The 21,423-nt window shown below is 33.6% G+C and overlaps 2 protein-coding genes across 2 annotated transcripts; both read left to right on the top strand.

Annotated features, from left to right (window-relative positions):
• Positions 1-2,355: 2,355 nt before the first annotated feature.
• On the top strand, positions 2,356-3,851 carry LOC141717639 (uncharacterized). The gene has a single exon (XM_074519791.1). The coding sequence runs from the start codon at positions 2,603-2,605 to the stop codon at positions 3,575-3,577; it is 975 nt and encodes a 324-aa protein (XP_074375892.1). The 5' UTR covers positions 2,356-2,602; the 3' UTR covers positions 3,578-3,851.
• A 4,872-nt stretch (positions 3,852-8,723) lies between these two features.
• Positions 8,724-9,681, top strand: LOC141716629 (high-affinity nitrate transporter 3.1-like). Its single transcript, XM_074518821.1, has 2 exons — positions 8,724-8,918; positions 9,078-9,681. Exons 1-2 carry the CDS (start codon positions 8,786-8,788, stop codon positions 9,560-9,562), a joined length of 618 nt encoding a protein of 205 aa, XP_074374922.1. The 5' UTR covers positions 8,724-8,785; the 3' UTR covers positions 9,563-9,681.
• Positions 9,682-21,423: the final 11,742 nt, after the last annotated feature.

Below are 21,423 nucleotides of genomic sequence, written 5' to 3'. Positions count from 1 at the left end.
ATATTAGTATTAAAAAAGTTACCAATTCGCTGGACATGAGTCGACGGCAACAACGGCGACAGCTGTGCGCACAGTATGGGAAGCCGAGACGGTCGGGGGCTATCGGGGCTACAGAGTTAACTAAGACTTCTGGAAAAAGTTACGGAGATGGTATTCGCAACAGTTAGAGTGAACGTGTCAAATCACTTGGTGATAGTTATTGACGATTTTGATGAGTATAAAAGTTGAATGACAAGAAAAACTGGCAAATAAGATGAGCATAAGTGGTAGGGCACACATGAGGGTAGTTGTAAGGTATGTGGAGCAGTTTTATAAACTGCCCGACAGTTATAAATTGCATCGGAGTTCAAATTCGTGGCTGACTATTATATATGTTCGGCATTCAAATGTAAACATGCATTAGATCGATTTAAATTGCTTGTATTGTGTATAAATACAGAAGAAAATAGTGGGGAAACACTTTGGTGGATAAAATTTAATTATAATGTGGGTTCATGTGTATATATTGTGGCAATAATATAAATATTGGCGTTTGTCGTATATTGTGTGTATTTTCATATATATATATTGTGGCTGATTGTGTATAAATTTTTTTATAGGCATTCGTAGGTAAGGCTGCTCTTGTGGGTTGCTGGTAGTGGTGGCCATTCGTGCGGTCCGTGCGGTCCGGGCCGGGCTGACTACGGGTCGAGCACGTTAATTTTGGACACTAAACCGGCACGCTGGAGAATCGGGCCGGGCCGAGCCGGGTTCAGATATGAAAAAAGGAAACCGTATTCGGCACTGTGACTCGCGAGCTCACGGGCTTGTGCGAGCCGTGCGGGCCGAGTCGCGCGGGTTGAACGAGCTGCTTGATTGTTTTTCGATTTTTGGCTACAATTTTAATTATTTATTACAAATATTTGTTTAATTATTTTTTACCAAATTACTTTCATTTTAAATACATTTTTAATTCTTAGTAACTTTCATTTTTTATTAACTAAATTACTTAATTCCTAATTTAATTGTTACAATATAACAGAAGTATCTATATGCTCCCATGTAGATGCATGTTTGACTTCAAAAATAAAATATTAATTTTCACATTAATGTATCTCAACAATATGAAGGAATAAAAAGATACAGCAAACTAGTAAGTGATATGAAACCCGCGAGCCAGGTGGGTTGTGCGGGCCGGTCCGTGCAGTTCCACTTGGCGTGCGGTTCATGTGCGGGCCGGTCCGAGTCCGAATTTCAACTTCCTAATTCGTAACCGGCACTCCTATTTTAACGAGCTGTGGGGGTTTGAACCGGCCCGATTCGGGCCGAATAAAATCGGGCTTCCGTACGAGCCGGTCCCGAGTGGGCTGTTCAAACCCGCACAAGTGGCCACCTCTAGTTGCTGGGCAATCGAGGCACGAGAGCTGGCTGCGCATGCGACTAGGCAAAAAATCAGGCATGTGACAAATATTTGGAGAAATTTTTGAAAAAAATTTGAAGTATCTAGTATTTTCCATTTGTTAGTACCTATTAAATTTTTTGAAATCCAATAAAAGAAGAAAATTTTCTAAAATAAAATTTTAAATAAACTCTATTGGATTTTACATCAAATCCGTCAAAAAAAAGCAAGAATATTTCAAATTCAATTCCAAAATGATTCCCAAATTACACGGGACATTCCCTGATTGGTAATGAGACAAGTAAATAAAAAGGAACGCATGTATTTGCTTTAAAATCATATAGATCATCATATTGTCCGGTCATCTATGTCACATTATTTGAAAATTTATTTGATACCCAATTTGGGACCTCTACAACTACTCGTTCGTCAAACTCTCTATAAGATTAAAATCTAACAACAAACTTTAAAAATCAATCAATTATTATTAATCCGTTAAATATTTCATAATCTGAATAGGGTAGGCCCCTTAATATTATTATTAGTCGAAATAAAATCCAACAATTATTATGAGTCGAAATAATAATATTTGCACCTTTTTATTTAATTTAAATTAAAAATATTTAGCCTTTGCTTTGGTGCATATGCTACAACTTGCATACATTCCCCTTGTATGTTAAATTCAACTGTGGTGCATATGAATATGATACAACTTGCATGCATGTGAAAATGTGATTCTTCCAATGTCTTTTAGGCACTTCAAATCTGATGAAAAGGACCCTCTGCTTTTTAACCAACCATCAAATGAGTCTTTTAACTGTAACAAAATCTAACCTACCTTGGATTTAAAAATCTGTCCAAGTTAAAGTAAAACAATGAAAAAAATAAAAAGATTCAGTAGTTAAATAAAACAAAATCAAGTAAGAGAGCCCACATAATGTTGCAAATAAATTAATATAAAGGAGGTGATCAGTGATTATTCATTCACACTCATTCATCTGCCAGTTATGTGCCAGTCCAGTTTCAAAAATATTCCTTTTTATATATCTCTATCATTTTAGTGCTGCCAAGAACACCTCTGTCAGCACCTCTGAATCATGGCATATAGTGACTAAGATATCCTCAATCCAGTTCATTCATTATCTACATCTAGTCATCCAGTTTGATAAGTATTTCAAGTAACGGTTTCTAGTCGAAAAGTATTCGAGAAAAAAAATAATCAGAATGATGCAAGACCAGATGGGAATTCCTGCTTGTTTTTCATCAGGGGAAAGGCTTGGTGATGATTCTCGTGCAGTGACTAGGTCAGGCCAGAGTGTATTCATGTCTGCATACAGGACTAAAATCGCGGATCAGTGTCGTTTGATCACAATTACATGGTGCAAGAATTTGTTACTCCATGGCCTATCTGTGTCAGTTGAAGGGCCAGATGGAGATAGCCATTATACATGTAAGGTTGAGGTGAAACCTTGGTGCTTTTGGAAGAAACAAGGCTCGAAGCGATTTTTAGTGGATGGTAAGCCTGTCGATATCTTCTGGGACCTTAAGGCTGCAAAATTTAACGGTGAAACAGAACCAAGCTCAGAGTATTATGTTGCTGTCATATGTGATGAAGAGGTTGTGCTACTTCTCGGAGATTTAAAGAAAGATGCATATCGAAAAACTGGATGCAGACCTGCTCTGATTGATCCTATATTGGTTTCGAGGAAGGAGCATGTGTTTGGAAAGAAGAAGTTTCTAACCAGAGTTAAATTCCATGAAAAAGGTAGATTTCATAATATTTCAGTTGAGTGCAAGAACAAGAGACACAATAGTGGCAGCAACTCTTTAAATGGGATTGATCTAGAAATGGAAATAAAAATAGATGGGCATTTAGTCCTTGTCAAGCATCTTCAATGGAAATTCAGAGGTAACGAATCGATTCATCTCAACAAAGTAAGAGTAGAATTGTATTGGGATGTTCATGATTGGCTTTTCAGTCCTGGTTTAAGACATGCATTGTTCATCTTTAAGCCAAGTTTGTTATCCTCCTCCTCATCATCATCATTAAAGGCCTCATCGCCACCATTTTCGTCCTCTTTGACATCGACACCATTGTCATCGAAGACGGGTAGTTCTGATTCAACCGAAGGTATAGATGGAAGTACTACAGGATCATCTGAGTTCTCCTTGTTTCTTTTTGCTTGGAAGGTTGAATAAGAGGATGGAATATGCCAAAATGTTGCATTATCACCAGACAAAGAAAGGTTGGAAAAACAAATGAGACTAGTGTGATGGGCCATTATGGAGTGTGGTGAGGATGAAAATTGGGTTGAGATTGAGAGAAGGCACATGGGAGAGAGTGGGACATAAAAATGAGGTTTGGAGTTAGTTACAGCTTGGTATAATATACAAGTTGGCAAGCATATATGGACAATGCAAACTGTAGCACATCACATGCTTCATATTCTTTTATTTCCCCTGATTTATATCCTCTTCTTCTGTCTCCTGATCTTATCTTGATATATGAATATCAGCATTTGTCTAGTATACATAATTGATAGTTCATAAACATTTTACATTTGTGGTTTTTATTTTTTCAGAAAAAAAATGTTTGAACTTATACTTATTGAAAGACAAACTAATGCAAATGTACTTGCTGCAACTTGCAAGGGTTTGATGAGTGAGGATGATGAAACAGTTAACTAAAGAGTTTGTACAATGCATCAACTGGAATTACTTTCTTTGTAGTTGTGCTATTGCCACTATATATAGTCTTAGATTTCGCCTTCCTTCATGTCTTAGATATCGCCTTCCATGATGATAATTGCGTAGCAGAATTCAAAAATAAAATGTAAATTAAGTTGCAGAAATAAAATTTTCATATATCAACATGAGATAAGAAGCTACAGCATGATCAGAATCACAGCATGCAAATATTTACTAAGGCTTTCTAAACTGTAAGCTGGTTTATCGACATGTATTAGTCTTAATCATCTAATGTATTATCTTGTCACCTGCTATGTCTAGCCTTTTTTAGTACAAGGAAGAAAAGGGAGAAAAGCATGTAGCCAGATATGGGAGACTATTGAGCAGTGAAGTCAATGTTGTCAATTTGTCATTATGAATATTCTTTTATCTTTCACTCTCCAGCGTTTGGCATCTCTAAAAATTGGTTAATTATTATCTTCATTCTTCACTAGACTTGATTAACCTGTGCAGAATCAGATTGAATGGATGCTGTTATGTGTCATGCTCTTATAACTTGTTAGTTCTGTGTCGAAACTAGAACAAAGTTAGGCTCAAGCTCTCAACCATGCTCACAAACAAGCCAACTTGAGGACTTGGATCTACGTTTTGGTTCAGACATTACGTCTCTAAAGATTCTGAATTATATATTATGGAATTTTAATTATTACCAGGGATTAATTTTCATTACAGACATAGAGAACACATGTTAACAAGAATCATATCATGGTTTTTTAGATGCTCCTTCGTCTACTCTTATTGCAAGTCCTAAGATTTACTGTCTAGTGATTTATGACCGTTAGGAACCAGTCGCTCCGGAGCCTCAGGGTGTTAGAGTAAGACTCTTTCCAGGATCTATTATTATTCCAACAATGACCAAGGAGACTCATTGAGGTTAAGATGGAGTTGATAAATTACAGAGGAAAGAGAGAAAAGTAGGTTTTATTATAATTTGACTTATTCTTGATTACAATAGAAAAGGGGCTTATATAGTCAACAACCATACAGAATAAAGGAAAATATACTAAAAAGGAAAGTATTATAATAATGAAACTATTCAATACTACAATACCATTATATATGTTAACATCCCCCTTCAAACTCACGATGTTGAATCGGGAGTTTGTCAACCAAAAGACGGAGCCACGTAGCCAAACAAATCCAAAGCTGTAACACCAGATTCAAGAGCATCCAAACAAATCCAAAAATAGAGTTACGAATCCAAACAAACCAAAAACTTCCAAACGAATCCAAAGACGCAACAACAAAGGAGAACGACAAAATAATCAAATTACCAAAGTAACAAATCTGCAACCATCGAAAACAATACCAAAATTGTATGCGAAACTGAAGTCTAATCCAAAACCAAACTTCATAATCAACCCAATACAAACTCCAAATAACTGAATTCAAGTCAACAAACTGTATCCAATCATCAACCAAACTGTATCTCAATTCAAATTGTATCCAAATCTAATCAAATTCCGCGAAGGGCCAGTGTGATTAAAACACCAGATAAACTAAACTAATGTGTCAAGAACACCAAATAACTAAACTAATCCCCGTGACGGGCCAATGTGCCTATAGCACCAAATAAACTAAACCAATCCCTCAAAGGGCCAATGTGCCTAGAGCACCAAATATACTAAACCAATGTGCCTAGAGCACCAAATAACCTACACCAATCCCGCGAAGGGCCAATGTGCCTAGAGCACCAGATAAAATAAAACAAAAAAACGGAGAAGTATACAGATGTGCCTAGGGCTACACCCATCATCAACACGAGAAATGAAAGGAGAAAGGGAAAAAAGAGAAAAAACAATATTATCAATGAGTCAATATCATCGAAGCGAGACCGAGATTGTGTATTAGAGTCCCAATCAAAACCAGCATAAAAATTATACGAGAGTTCCAACCAAAACCAGCAGAAAAGTTGTATGACCCACAAGAAATCCAACCAAATCGAAGAAGAAGAAAAAAATAGTCATGATTAAAACTCAAAATCATCCAAGAAAAAAAAGAAAATAACTGATTTGAATAAGAAGAAGATGAGAAGAAATAATAATTAGAACACATGTTTTAAACCCAACATGTGAAACCCAACCCGATATAACTCATCATTGACCTATCCCGGATCGAACCATAGCTCTTGATACCATGATAAAGTTGAACATAAAAGAGAAAAGTAATGTTTTATTATAATATGACTTGTTCTTGATTACAATAGAAAAGTGGCTTATATCGTCAACAACCATACTTAATAAAGAAAAATATACTAAGAAGGAAAGTATTATAATAATGAAACTATCCAATAATATAATATCATTATATATGTTAAGAGGAGCGATGTAAATGATTTTATGATACCAGTATCTAATCCAAAAACCAGCTCTTAAGCTTAGCTTGAGTGACATAACATTCTTGTTTACATAAAAAACAGACGACACGACATGACATCCTCGTTTAAGTAAAATCATTTCTATCTTAATTAATCATAATCAGTCTGAACAGATCGAGACTCTACGATTCAAAGACATTGTGTGCATAGATTTCAGACTTTCTTATAAAAATTTGGTTCGCCACTCAAAAATGCAGTAAAAGAAAAACAATCCATCTCACACAACGCGATGCGATACAATGGTAACGCCATTTGACCCAATTGTGACTTGGGTCCTGAATACCGATTCTGTGCTTACTATATATACTCTATGAAACATTTTTTGAGTCTGTTATTATTTGATATATATGTTTTTCTGTGTGCTTAAGTAATATTTACATTCCTTTTGCAATTCTTGCGCTATTGTTGACATCGAGCCTGCTAAATTTTTTTCCCTAGTCTGCCAGTATCATCTGCAGCTGCGTTTCACAACTGTTGTCCACCAAATCAGTTCTCAATGCATTGTACGGACATTATAGTTGTAATCTCCGTAAAATTCTTTTTTTCTTCATCACCGTATCCAGTTCATTAGTCGGTGACTCCATAGTGGCTTTTTATGTAATTTGTTCCAGAATCAGAAACGTTGATATAATATTTTTGCTCCTTTGAATTTGCCGGAGCCTTGGTATATGCTGTTTAATATATGATCCTACTGAGGCTTTCTTTAACACCTTAAGGTTTTAGATGAGCTGGTTACTCATGGTTACTCAACATGGTATCAGAGTTTAGGCTGTTTATTGTGGACACTAAAGGGCGCCGGTGTTTCACTCTTCCACCCATAAATGGACTCATAAATGGGCTTTCGAGTGAGAGGGAGTGTTAAATATATGATCCTATTGGGGCCTTCCTCTAACACCTTAAGGTTTTAGATGAACTAATTACTCAACATATGCAGCCCTGAACCCATAGAGAATCATCAGACTTAGCCTACTTTGAACATCAACAACTCGAAAACAATAGGGGTGTCAATGATGAGACTTTGAACGTTGGCTTGGTGTTTGATTCAAGATTGAATTGTTGATCCACTCATTTCACATAATTATCTGTTGAAGCTGCTTGAGACATCATATTACCCATAGAGCACAAAGCCAATGACCTTCTTCCATATAAATTTTATGCTCCGACTCCCTTATCTTGCAGCCTTCAAAAATGTCCCATTAGAGAGTTGATACAAGGTAACGAGGCTGTTCACTACTAAAATTATAGCCTCTGACATCGCACATTAGACATCAGTTAGAAAAACCACTAATGTTAAAAGCCTTTAAAAGCAAGAGTAGCAACATGAGGCTTAGAGGGTAAGTCCACGACCTTTAATATCATAATCAAGCTGAATGAGTGATATTAATATTAGAAAAACGCAACTTGAGGTAATATTTTTATACATGTTTCTTGTTAGATTTATGGTAGTCGCTGATTTTGGTCCTTTGGAAACCTTTGTAGCCTTTCGAGCCCTGTTCTGGAATACAAAGTGAACTTCTGACTTCTCTAAGACTTAAAAAATACTCATGCTGATCCTACAAGAGTACAATTCCACTTGATAGTTTAGTTGTTCGGAGCTTAGACTAGCCATTTCATTTTGCTATCTGATGATCCGGGAGTTTGGCACCACGGGAGGAACCAGGATTATAGTTTAGGGGACCGCATAATTTTCAGGGGAACTGTGTCAAATTATTTCATATTTTTTCAAAATTTTATGCTAAAATTTATGTGAATTTTGACGGTTGACGGGGACCGGGACTCACTCCTATCCCCCTCCCCCCCTAGTTCCTCCCTGCTTGACACGGATAGGAGCAGTCGACAGCAAAGAGTAAATTTCGGTATGTTACATATTTTTCAGTAAATTAGTTTATCTAGAATACGGTAAAGGAGACTATTCCAAGTCATGACCTTTGTCGTCTAGTATCGATTGTCCAAGAAAAGGCGGAGCTACCATATGTTTTGCAGGGCCAATGAGCCAAGAAAATTACAGTAGATAACTTTTCCCAGAGAAATTAAGAATTTGCATAACCATTGTAAAACATCCAAATATCTCAGTACCTTAAACAATATTCAGTATAAAATATAACTGTACATTAATAATCCATCTCAAAGTCAAATTTTAATAAATTAAACTCTAAAAGACAGACTTTCCGTATCAGCATAACCCTACCCCTTGAACAATCTTGATGGCCACTGTCATTTTTAAAAATATCTTACTATCCTTCACTTATCTAATATCCTTCACTGCAATTGTCGAATCAATCATGAAGCTCTTAACTATTTTGTTTTTAGCTTTAAGCTCACTTTCCTTCTTCGCGTTAAGCTGCTATGCTAGCGGAACTTTATCTGCCCTACCAAATTCACTTATTGTCACATCATCACCAAAAGCCGGACAAGGTACGTACAGGTTCAAAAGAGATATACATGTTGATATCGGTTTAATATTGCTTGGTATTCACTTATTGCAATATTTGACAAAATACTTAGTTATGTTTGTTAACATTTTTTTTGCTTTCAAGACAAAGTTCTATAATAGGATGTTAAAATGAATTGCAGTATTAAAAGCCGGGGAACTAAACATCACAGTGACATGGTCTTCCAACAAAACCTTCCGAGCTGGAACAGATTCGACATACAAGACTGTCAAGGTGAAGCTCTGTTATGCTCCCATCAGTCAAAAAGATCGTGGATGGCGCAAAACAGAAGATGAGCTTAAAAAGGACAGAACATGTCAACACAAGATTGTGACAAAACCATACAATGCTTCAACTAATTCTTTCACTTGGACTATAGCAAGAGATATCCCCTCGGCAACATACTTTGTCAGAGCTTATGTTTTCGACGCAAAGGATAAAGAAGTTGCATACGGCCAAGCCACTGATGATGCTAAGAAAACAAATTTGTTTGAGGTAGAGGCAATCACGGGACGCCATGCGTCCCTCGATATTGCATCTGTGTGCTTCTCTGTATTTTCTGTAGTGTCTTTGGCTGGTTTTTTCTACTTGGAGAAAAGAAAGGCAAGAGTTCCGCAGCAAAAGTGAGGGAATGGCTAATTAGGACACTTTTATGGTTTCTGTCTGAGTGTATCCTATTGAAGATGTGGTGTTTAACTACTGGTGTTGTGAGTTTTCTGAAATATATAATAAAATTGTAATTTTAATGGAAGGATCACAAAAAGACAGGGAACAAATGTTGAACCTGTCATCTTTCAAAACACAGTTAGTCGGTCCATCAAGGAAATTCTTGTTATGAATATGATAGTAGTAGTAGTAAACCAAATCAAGGAAGAATTCAGAGAAAAAGAAGAAAGCTGAGAAGAATCAACAACTTGGTTTGATCGTTCAGATCTAGTAAATCTTTTTTGTGACTAATGTCGTATTTCTACTGTTGATGTTTTATCTTGGATAAAATGAAACTGACGTCTTGGATATTTTAAATCATATATATTTACGCGGTGACGGTATGAAAGATAAGACAATATTAAATTTTTAGTCGAGTAAAAGGACTCTACATCATGTATGGTATATGATACGCCACTGACAAAAAATCACAAGGTGATAACACTAAAAGATAAACGGTACTATTTTAGAAATAACGTGAGGTACTACGTGTCGTTATAATAAGATAATGACGATATAAGATAAGGTTATGATATCACGGAAAATAAACAATACTAATTTAGAAATGGCGGATACAAGATACAAGTAATACAAGTAGAGCAGTCAATTTGATATACGACACGATATAAATGAATATGTGTTCAGCTTTTGGTTACACGACACGATGAAACACCAAGTCTCAATGGGTACGGATATCTGTTTATCCTTGAGTACATGACACGACACGAAAGTACACAAAATAAATAAATTTATGAATACATATATAAATACATATAAGAGATTTATATATCCATTAATATAAACAAACATATTTTTGTAATATTATATGTATATAAACATATAATTCATATATATTTATAAAAAATATATCCAAAAATATACCATTTACATATCCAAAGATATACCATTATATGTAAATATATATTTTTAATAAATATATATATTTTTTCAAAATTATAATATATATATATTCATTTATTTATATATTTTTACAAGAAACGATGAATTATGAATATGTGTTTACCCTTTAATACATGAATGCTAAACATGTCGGTTATGTATTTATTTTTCGATAAACGAAAACGAAAGTACACCACACGAAAGGAAAGTACACCACACCAAAGGACAAGAAACGATCTGAATTGCCCGCTCTGAATACGAATAGCTCTGAATACATACAAATAGACTTTTACCTATGCGATCGATACGAATTCACTCCCACATGACATAAGTTGTTCAGTCCATCATACTCTCACGTTTTACATCAATTTAAAGTTTTATTTTATGTCTTTGAGTCGGGTGACTATCATTTCTAAAAATTTGCTTCTAGGCTATTCGAATTGCATCGATTTTGGGGTAAAAGTCGAATCAAACCCTGAATAGCGTTTTCAGGAAATTGTCATTCGCCGCCGTATTTGCGATTCTGATTAACCGCATCAATTACGGTTGCGATTTTGCGATTATTGCGGATCGGTTGTGGCTCAACCCCTCATTATAAAATAATTAATAATTTGCAAAAGGAAATAAATTCTAAACATTAATAAATTTAAGTTTAAGTTTATTGATAATTTTACATTCAAAAATAAAATATAAATTATTGTACTATCCGACTAATAGCTAATAAAGTTTTAATGAGATATAGAACTTGAGACGGAAGTGGGGATAGGTATTGAACTACTAGTTGGGCTTCAAGTAATGTGTTTTCAAGTCGTGACAATTAAGAATTAACAAAGGCACGTTAAAATTAGAATATTAAAAATAGCTCTTTTAACAAATAAATATGTTTACATATTAATTTATATAATATTAAGTATATTTTTAAAAATTATCTTATTATAGATATATGTAGCGGTTTGCAGTTGCGATTTTTTAAAATTTTAAACCGTATCCAAACCGCAAATAAGCAAAAGATATTCCCTCGGCAACATACTTTGTCAGAGCTTATGTTTTTGATGCAAAGGATAAAGAAGTTGCCTACGGCCAAGCCACTTATGCTGCTAAGAAAACGAATTTGTTTGAGGTAGAGGCTATCACGGGACGCCATGCGTCCCTTGATATTGCATCTGTGTGCTTGTCTGTATTTTCTGTAGTTTCTTTGGCTGGTTTTTTCTATTTGGAGAAAAGAAAGGCAAGAATTTCGCAGTAAAAGTGAGGGAATGACTAAGGGCACTTTTATGTTTTCTGTCAGGGTGTATCCTATCGAGGATGTGGTGTTTTAACTCCTGGTGTTGTGAGTTTTCTGAAATCTATACTATACTATTATAAGCAAAACACCCTCTATTTCGTAGTTGCTCGGTACAGTTGTTTAGTACGACAAATAACAAATCTCAATTTTACGACAAATCTGGTTCGATGGCCGTCAGATCTAAAGTCAGAAAAATGAGAACCATTTGATACAATAATAAAATATTATTATATTAATATTTAAACTACTCTTATGGATTCAGGGTTCGAACCCTGTCAACAGCTTATTATATTTAAACTTTTATATTCTTTATTTAAACAATATATTATATTATATTATTTATTTTCAGTCAAGTCTCAAATTATTATAAAACATATATTGTTATAATTTATTATATTCTTCGATTTATTTTTCAACTATTGAAAATTATATTATAAAATATATTATTAAAAACTATCGAATGTTAAAAACAATCCGTGCATCACATGAGTTATAGGCTAGTATATAATAAAATTGTAATTTTAATGAAAGGAGCGCAAAAAGAGAGGGATGAACTTGTCATCCACAAAACACAGTCGCTAATCAGAGTCCATCAAGGAAATTCTTGTTATGAATGATAGTAGTAGTGGTAAACCAAATCAAGGAAGAATTTAAAGAAAAAGAAGAATGAAGAGAAGATTCAATAACTTGGTTTGATCCTTTAGATCTAGTAAATCTTTTCCGTAAATGATGTCATATTTCTACTTGATATTGTCGGATAAAATGAAACTGACGTCTGAGATATTTTAAATGATATATATTTATACGGTGTGAAAGATAAGACGATATTAAATTTTTAGTCCAGTAAAAAAGTCTCTACATCATGTACGATATTTGATACGCTACTGACAAAAACAATAAGGTGATAACACGAAGAGATAAACTGTGTTATTTTAGAAATGACGGGAGGTACTACGTGTCGTTATAATAAGAAAATGACGATATAAGATAAGGTTATGACATCACGAAAAATAAACGGTACTAATTTTGAAATGACGGGACATAAGTAATACGAGTAGAGCGATCAATTTGGCATACGAAATGATATAATTGAATATGTGTTCAGTTTTTCGGTACATGAACACGAAAATACATGATATGATGAAATATGAAATCTAAATGGATACGGATATGTGTTTACCTTTGGTTACACAACTGGACACGAAAGTACACGAAATAAATAAATTTGTTAATAAATATTTAAATATGTATAACAGTATAAGAGATTTATATATTCATTTATATAAATAAACATATTTTTGTAATATTATATGTACATATACATATAATTCATAAATATTTATAAGAATATATCCAAAAATATATCATTGTATATATATATGTGTGAGATTATAACCGAAATTATAATTTTTTATTAATTTATTTAATTATATTTTTACACGAAATGTACACGAAAAGAATACGAAATAATAAGTTACGAATATGTGTTTACTTTTTCGTACACAAATGCTAAAAATGTCGGATATGAGTTTACATTTCACTACACGAAAATGAAAATATACGACACGAAAATATACGAAACGATATGAATTGCTAGATCTAAATACGAGTAGGCTTTTATCTATACAATCCATATAAATTCACTCCCACGTAGCTCAAATATCGTCTAAGAGAATCCTCAAATGTTTGATAAATATACTTAATAGACGTAACTGTCTTACGTATTGTTTGGGAGATGCTGGAGAATTGGTTTTAGTAACTATAAGTGATCCAAATGGAGATCTACAACAGTGATTCAAAGATCCAAATTTAGGGCAGATTATCCCAAATTCTCCTTTAACAGTGATCTAAATGGAGATTCAAATTTGGATCAGTGTATAGTACTGATCCAAATTTGGATCACCCCAGTTCACTGATCCGAATATACTTTAATATAAAATAATGATTTTATTACTTTTATAATTTTATTTTATTAGATTTAAAATTAATTTGTGAGTAATTAATATATATTAATGATATTTTAGATGTTAATTAATCAAATGAATATGTTTTTAGCTAATTAAGTGTATAACTTTATTATTTTTAAGTGTGGTAAAAGAAATTATTTTTGATTTAACTAATTTATTAGATATAATACAAATAGTTACTAATGTTTAAAAAATAAATTTAAGAATAAAGAGTTTAATAAGATATTTGCGTATTATAATATGTAAAAGTTAATTTGGATCACGATGTTGGAGTTCATCAGAAATTTGGATCAGAGTTTGGATCAGTCCAAATTTGAATTTTTGGATCAAAACTGTTGGAGGTGGTCTAAATATCGCTCGAGAGATACTCGAGAACATATGCTTGAGTATAATTAGGCTCGAGTGTTTTAGTTTTGATTATGTATTATAGATAATTATTTTGATTAATAATATCAGTTTTGATAGTGTCTTTGGCTGGTTTTTTCGAAAGTGAGGGAATGGCTAAGGGCACTTCTATGTTTTCTGTCTGAGGGTATCCTATCGAGGATGTAGTGTCTCAACTACTGGTGTTATGAATTTTCTGAAATATATAATAAAAATGTAATTTTAATGAAAGGAGCACAAAAAGAGGGTATCCTATCGAGGATGTAGTGTCTCAAGTACTGGTGTTATGAATTTTCTGAAACATATAATAAAAATGTAATTTTAATGAAAGGAGCACAAAAAGACGGGGAACAAATGTTGAACTTCTCATCCACAAAACACAGTCGCTACTGCTAGTCATGCTAGTCAGTCCATCAAGGAAATTCTTGTTATGAATATGATAGTAGTAAACCAAATCATGGAAGAATTCAAAGAAAAAGAAAAAAGAAGAGAAAAATCAATAACTTGGTTTGACCTTTTAGATCTAGTAAATCTTTTTTTTGTAAATTATGTTATATTTCTATGGTTAATATTGTATCTCGGATATAATGAAAGTGACGTCTTGGATATTTTAAATGATTAGATGATATTAAATTTTTAGTCGAGTAAAAAAAGACTCTAAATTATGAATGTACAATATAAGATATAGTACTGATGAAAAATAATAAGATGATATCACTATAAGATAAACGATACTATTTTAGAAATGACGGGAGATACTACATGTCGTTATGATAAAATAATGACGATATACAATAAGCTTATGACATCACGTAAAATAAACGGGAATAATTTAGAAATGACGGGACATAAATAATACGGGTAAGCTTTTACCTATATGATCGATACGAATCCACTCCCACCACGTCACGTTTAGATCAATTTAAATACTCTCGCCGTTTCAAAATAAATATCCACTTTAAAAAAGATTGCGTATATTAAAAAATTCTAAAATTGATAATAAAAATTTAATAGTATTAGTATTTATTGCATTGACTCCATTAAATACATATTAGTTTATAACATATAATTAGTTTTGGAAATTCAAAATAGTGATACAATAATTATACGTGTCATAAATTACATCTTCCATAAACTACATATTCAAGGGTAGTGGTTGCAGGTTATCTACAATAAAAAAAACTATTTTGAAACAAATTTTTGTCATAAAAAATAGAAAATTATTTAAAAATGGATGGAGTATTTAATATATGTCTTCGAGGGGGGACTTTCATTTTTAAAAGTTTACTCCTCCGCTAGGAGGTTACTTATTTGATCCAAACTTGCTGAAAATTCGATAGTAGCAACTACGAGTTGATCACGTTTGCTGAAAACCCTTTGATGACAAAAGACGTAATTTGATTATTTAATAAGTGCATGGTAGATAATTATTATCATAATTGAATTGAATAATAATTGTACGAGTAGATAATTATTATAATAATCAAATTATGTATGTTTTGGTGGCTAAATTTTGAATGGTTATTGTTGATCACCGGAAAATTGGTGTCTACGTGGCTGTCCTAGCACAAGCCTCGTGTGTTCCTTTACGTGACTCAGTAGTAGCTATGATTGGGCCAGGGTTATAAACCATAAAGCATTGGGCCTACAACTTCCTTATTGGGCTAGGAATATTTGCGGACCATTACTCGCTTAAAGCTTCTACAAGTATCGTAGGGAGGCCTAGAAATTTTTTATAACCCGGAGGTAGACCTGGTAACGTTCCGTGTCGTGTACAAACGTTCCGTGTACTTTCGTGTTTTCGTGTACCAAATGTTAAACCCGAACCCGACCCGTATTTGGATTTGTGTACCTATTTGGTGACACTAACCCGACACTAATATATTCGTGTTTACCCGCTTTAGTACACTAAAGTACACAGATTTTATAAGAAAAAAATTAAATATTAAAAAATACAATAGATAATTAAATTATCTTTAATAGTGAACAACAAAGTTCTGAATACAAAAGTACGAAATAAGTGAAAATATTTTTGCGTATAACAAATTACAAATTGTTCGACATTCAAAAGAAAATAAAATCATAAAGTCAACTACTTGATCTAAATTAAGTAATATGTATGGATCTAAATTAGAAAGAGAAGAGTTTAGAAGCGGGATATAAGTTTGTACAAGATGAGCGGCCTCTTAAATTGGGGGAAATGAAAAGTAAAGGGACAAAAGCTAAAACCCTAAATGCTCACGGCTACTCAACTAGTCAAATGACCAATAAAGTGTATTTTAGACTTTTAGTATTTACAAATTACACTTATATATATATATTATTTAGAATACGTAAAATTCATATTTTGTATGTAATATATATATTATATTTTTTTAAAATTTTAATTATTTATTTATTCCGTGTACTTTCGTTCCATGTCGTGTACCTATATTGGAAACCCAGACCAGGCACTAATTATATCTGTGTTTTTTCGTATTCGTGTACCAAATTTTCGAACCCAAATACTAAGTATTCGTGTCGTTTCGTTCCGTGTTCACGTGTCGTATACCAGTATTGTCAGGTCTACCCGGAGGCAGTAGGGAACTTAATATGACTCCGACATGAGTTTGATTTCATTTGCCATCAGTTATATATACATAATCATATTATATTTGATAGGTTTGCTTAATAAATATAGTCGTCTTAGATATCGTCTGGGAGATACTTGAGTATTGGTTGCTTCAACTTTCGATAAGAATAATGTTGAGCTTAAGATGTAGGACTTAGGTATCGCTCAATAGATACTTGCTAGCGGATATTGAGTATTGTTTGACTTGAGTGTTATAATTTTGATTATGTATTATTAATAACTATTTTAACTAATGATACTACATTTGTTCCCCTCACTTTTTTTCATTTCTTTTTCACTGTTCGGCACACATTTAAGGCATATATAAAGTATAGTTTCATAACTTATTTTTAAAATTTTCTTTTTCTCAATAAAAATTTAAGCATTGAATTTTTATTCAGAATAATTTTTAAATAATAATAATTTATGAACGTATATTATAGAGCAGTTTTAAAATACGCGCCGAACCATCTCATAAAAAATTGAGAGGGGCGGAGTGTTTACAATTTAGGGATCCGGACATATATTTTGTGTGCGTACTCTCCGTTCTCAATTCGTAGATTCGTAGATTGAACGGATGTGTTGCCTCCAAACACTACCCCCATCATCGAAAATAAAACAAGGATCTTCTTTTGTTGTTCATACAAATTCCTACTAGTAGAGCCGGTCAGACAAACGGTCCGTGCGGTCCGGGCTGAATTTTTAACGGGCCGGTTTACTTACAACATAACCCGTGAACGACCCGTGTAATTAAACGGTCCGTACCGTGCTGAGCCGGTTATTAAAAGGTCCAACCCGCGTACGGCCCGCGAATCAGGCGTGCTACACGGTTCCACGGTTCTGCGAATAATAGGCGAATAAGCCTTTTCTTTAATTGGTTTGCAGGGTTTAATTGGTTTACAAACTAACTTGTACAGTCTACATATATATAATTTTTACTTTTACCTTTTACTTCTTCTGTTTTACTTTTACTTTTAACTTTGTTTTTTTTGTTTATGTTTTTCTTTTTATCTTTGTTTTGTTGTTTTCTGTTTTACAGTCACGTTTTTTTCTATTTTTTTCTATTTTTTTGTTTTGTACACTATTGTATGCAAATTGTACATATGTTAGTTTTATTTTTACCGTTTTTTTTTCGATCTGAATTTTTTTTGTTAAAATATATTTACTTGAAAAACTAATATGTATTAAAATATAATATGTATTAAAATAAGTAAAAGAGGACGATACCTCTATAAATTTTATTAATTAAAAAAATATTACAATTGATTTGAGAGGACTCCTCTCTAAAAAAACGGAACATACCGTGTTTACATTTTAAATAAAATATAAAAATATAACAAATTCTAAAAATACATGGCAAAAATATTCCATCAACTATTAAAATTCTTCTTCTTCTTGTGGATCGTTCGCTGATGTGTCCGATTCCGATGAAGTATCCATCGTCATCCAAGTATCCTCTTCGCCGTCCGAGTCATCTTTTTTCCTCCCTTGTTGTCTCTTTGCCGCTTGATCCCAATCCTTTTTGCAAACACATATCTTGACCACATCCGGTGCAAGACTTGATCTCTTCTCGCCCAACACTCTTCTACCGGCACTAAAAGCGGACTCAAAACAATTGTAGAGGCCGGAACTACTAAAATGTTCCTTGCAATTTTAGCTAATACCGGAAATTAGTTCTCATGATTCTTCGACCACGTTAGTATTAAAAAATCCTCATCCAACTCATAGTTATTTGAAAAAACTCTCTAATCATGCTAAATGAATTTGTAGGTTTAGATGCATTTTCGGGAATTTTACACTTTTGTTTTTTAGTTAGGATACCAAGCAATGTGGGATTAAACCTACTAGAATGACTAGTCTTAGGTGGTATAATATTTTGAGTTTCAGGAGTATATAGATCTATAAGACGGTGTAATAAGTCTAAACAATTTTGCACATAAAGCACGTGATTATATAAAACACCTAACACCGAATAATAATGTTCTAACATATTTTCTAAACCTTCTTTTCTGACACCGGGATCAATAAGACATGCAACACCATAACTATAAGGAAATTCGGTAAAATATTCTATCCACTTTTTTTCATACCAACAATAATTGCACCAAAACAATTATCAGTTTCATATGCTTTTAAAGTAGTAATAATATTAACACACTCAATAATAACAAGATGTACATTTGGCTCGTAAACGTAAGAAAATATCTTAGTACCACGTGCATAACAATCAAGCAAATCACGTACCCTAATTGCCAAGTCCCATTCATTTTCGGTAATAAGTCTATCCTCCACTTGATTTCTTGGATTGGAATTATATAACTCGGTGATAACTACCTTATATTTAATTGCCTTGCATAGTAATTTATAAGTCGAATTCCATCTCGTGGGACAATCAATTCCCCACTTTTTGGGTATTAATCCGTTTTCTCTACATAATTTTTTATATTGTCTCTTTAATGTGTGTGCGATACGTAAATACTTAATTATTTTTCTAATAGGTGCTCAAAATTCGGTTATTTGTCGAATACCCTTTTGAGCCGATAAGTTGATTATGTGTGCACAACATCTAACATGCAAGAAAACACCATCTAAAGTAGTAGGAATATCTTGTGCAATATAGTAAATAGCTTTATCATTTGCCGAAACATTATCTAAAGAAATAGTAAACACCTTGTGTTGCAAATTAAATTCGTTAATAGTTTCGACTATTCTCGTTTTTATATTATAACCGGTGTATGACTCATCCATAACATCAAAGGCAATTATTCGTTTTTGTAAAAAATGATCCGAATCAATCCAGTGAACGGTAACACAAATAAATGGCTCACCGCAACTCGAACTCCAACAATCACTAGTTAAAGAAATCATGCCATCATAATCACGAAAAAATTCAATTAATTACGCACGTTGACTATAATATTGTTTTTGTGTGTGACGTTTAAGCGTATTTCTAGGAATTCTTTTAAATTCCGGGTTTATTGATTCTCTCATCATGTGTTCTAAATTCGGACTCTCACCGTGAGAAAAAGATAACTCGTCTAGTGTAACATAAGTAGCAAAAGATTCAATCATTCTATCTCTACTATAAAGGAAAGACATACCTCCACCGGGAGACGATTGCACGAAACCACCAATTTGTGTTTGTTGCGGTGATTCTCCACGTGCCTCTCCACTTTCGCGACTTTATTTTGAAATTCCGTGTTGAGTTTTCAAGTGCCGATCAAGTGTACCCGTACCGGCCCCTTTAGAGTGAAGAAAAATGGATTGATTTCGGCCACTTTGAATACAAAGTAAACAAAAACATTTAAATTTGTTGGGATCTTCTGGTATTGCTTGTCTTGAAAAATAACTCCAAACATGTGAGGAATGTCTCGAAGTACAGGAGCTCCCTGAAAATTTTATATATAAAAAAAGTTATCAATCAATTACCTATTCAAATTAACATTCGAATTTTCTGTTTAAAAATTATAATATATAAACAATTGTTAAAAATTACAAGATATTTTATGAAATCACATAATATTTTATAAAAAAACAAAATAAATATTTTGAACATAAAATTCAAACAAATAATTTTCTTCCCAAAATTCAAATAAATAATTCAAACAAAATAAATATTTCGAACATAACTAAAAAATAATTTTCGAACTTAAAATTCAAACAAATAATTTAAAAATAAATTCTTACCAGCTTCCATGCTTGCAGGTCTAAGGGGTCGCATTAAATTTGCTTGACTGGAGCCCTTAGAGGATTGTGTGCCTCTTCCTTCCTCCATTTTTGTAAAGCTTGTCGCCAGAAAATTGTAAAGCTCGCCGGAATTTTATAAAACTCGTCGGAAAACTGTTTGCAACTGTGGTGACTGAGTGACTGGTGACTGAAGTCGTGGAGTGGTGACTGGTGAGGTGATTACATGACTGAGTATATTTAAATAAAAACAGAGATTAAGAATGAGAGATTGAGAAAATAGAGATTAAGAATGAGAGGGGAAACTGTAAGTGCAGAGAGGTGGAGGACTAGAAGTATATTTATAGGGGAAAGAAACTGGAACGTTGTAAAGAAGTAGACGTTGGAGGTGCAGAGCTTGAGTTGCAGGTGGCCGTTAAAGTTGCAGTCTTGCAGCAGGAGGCCGTTGGCGCGTCTTCACCCACGCGGGCGGTTGAACCGTGAACCGCGAACTGCGAATAACTGCGATAACCGCGAATAAGCCGAATCACTGGGCGGTTTGCGGGCCAAATAACCGCGGTTAGCGGTTCGAATAACCGATTTAAATAATTACTTATTCTACTTCGGTTTCGGCGAATGGTTCCGGGCCGGTTACGATTTCAAATATTGTAATTCGTGTTCGGCTCGTGTGCATAGACGGTTAGTGCCAAATATTAAACCGGCACGTCACGGGGCGAGTTTCACGAATTTCCGGCGAGCCGAATTATGTCCGGGCCGAGCCATATCACATACTTCTACATTTAATTAATAAAAATTTAATTCACAAAAAATGCTCATGAATTAAATTTTGACACTTGTGCTGCCACGTCATTTTATAATTATTTTGATCCATGTTTTGGGTTACCTAAAATTACTCCAAATAAATAACTAGGTCATAAAATTAATTCACATTGTGAGCATGCTCAAACTTCTT

Source organism: Apium graveolens, chromosome 4 (assembly GCF_009905375.1).
Source record: "Apium graveolens cultivar Ventura chromosome 4, ASM990537v1, whole genome shotgun sequence".
Classification (NCBI taxonomy): Eukaryota; Viridiplantae; Streptophyta; class Magnoliopsida; order Apiales; family Apiaceae; genus Apium; species Apium graveolens.
The sequence above is the reverse complement of the archived record's forward strand: the minus strand, read 5'-3'. Positions and strand labels throughout refer to the sequence as shown.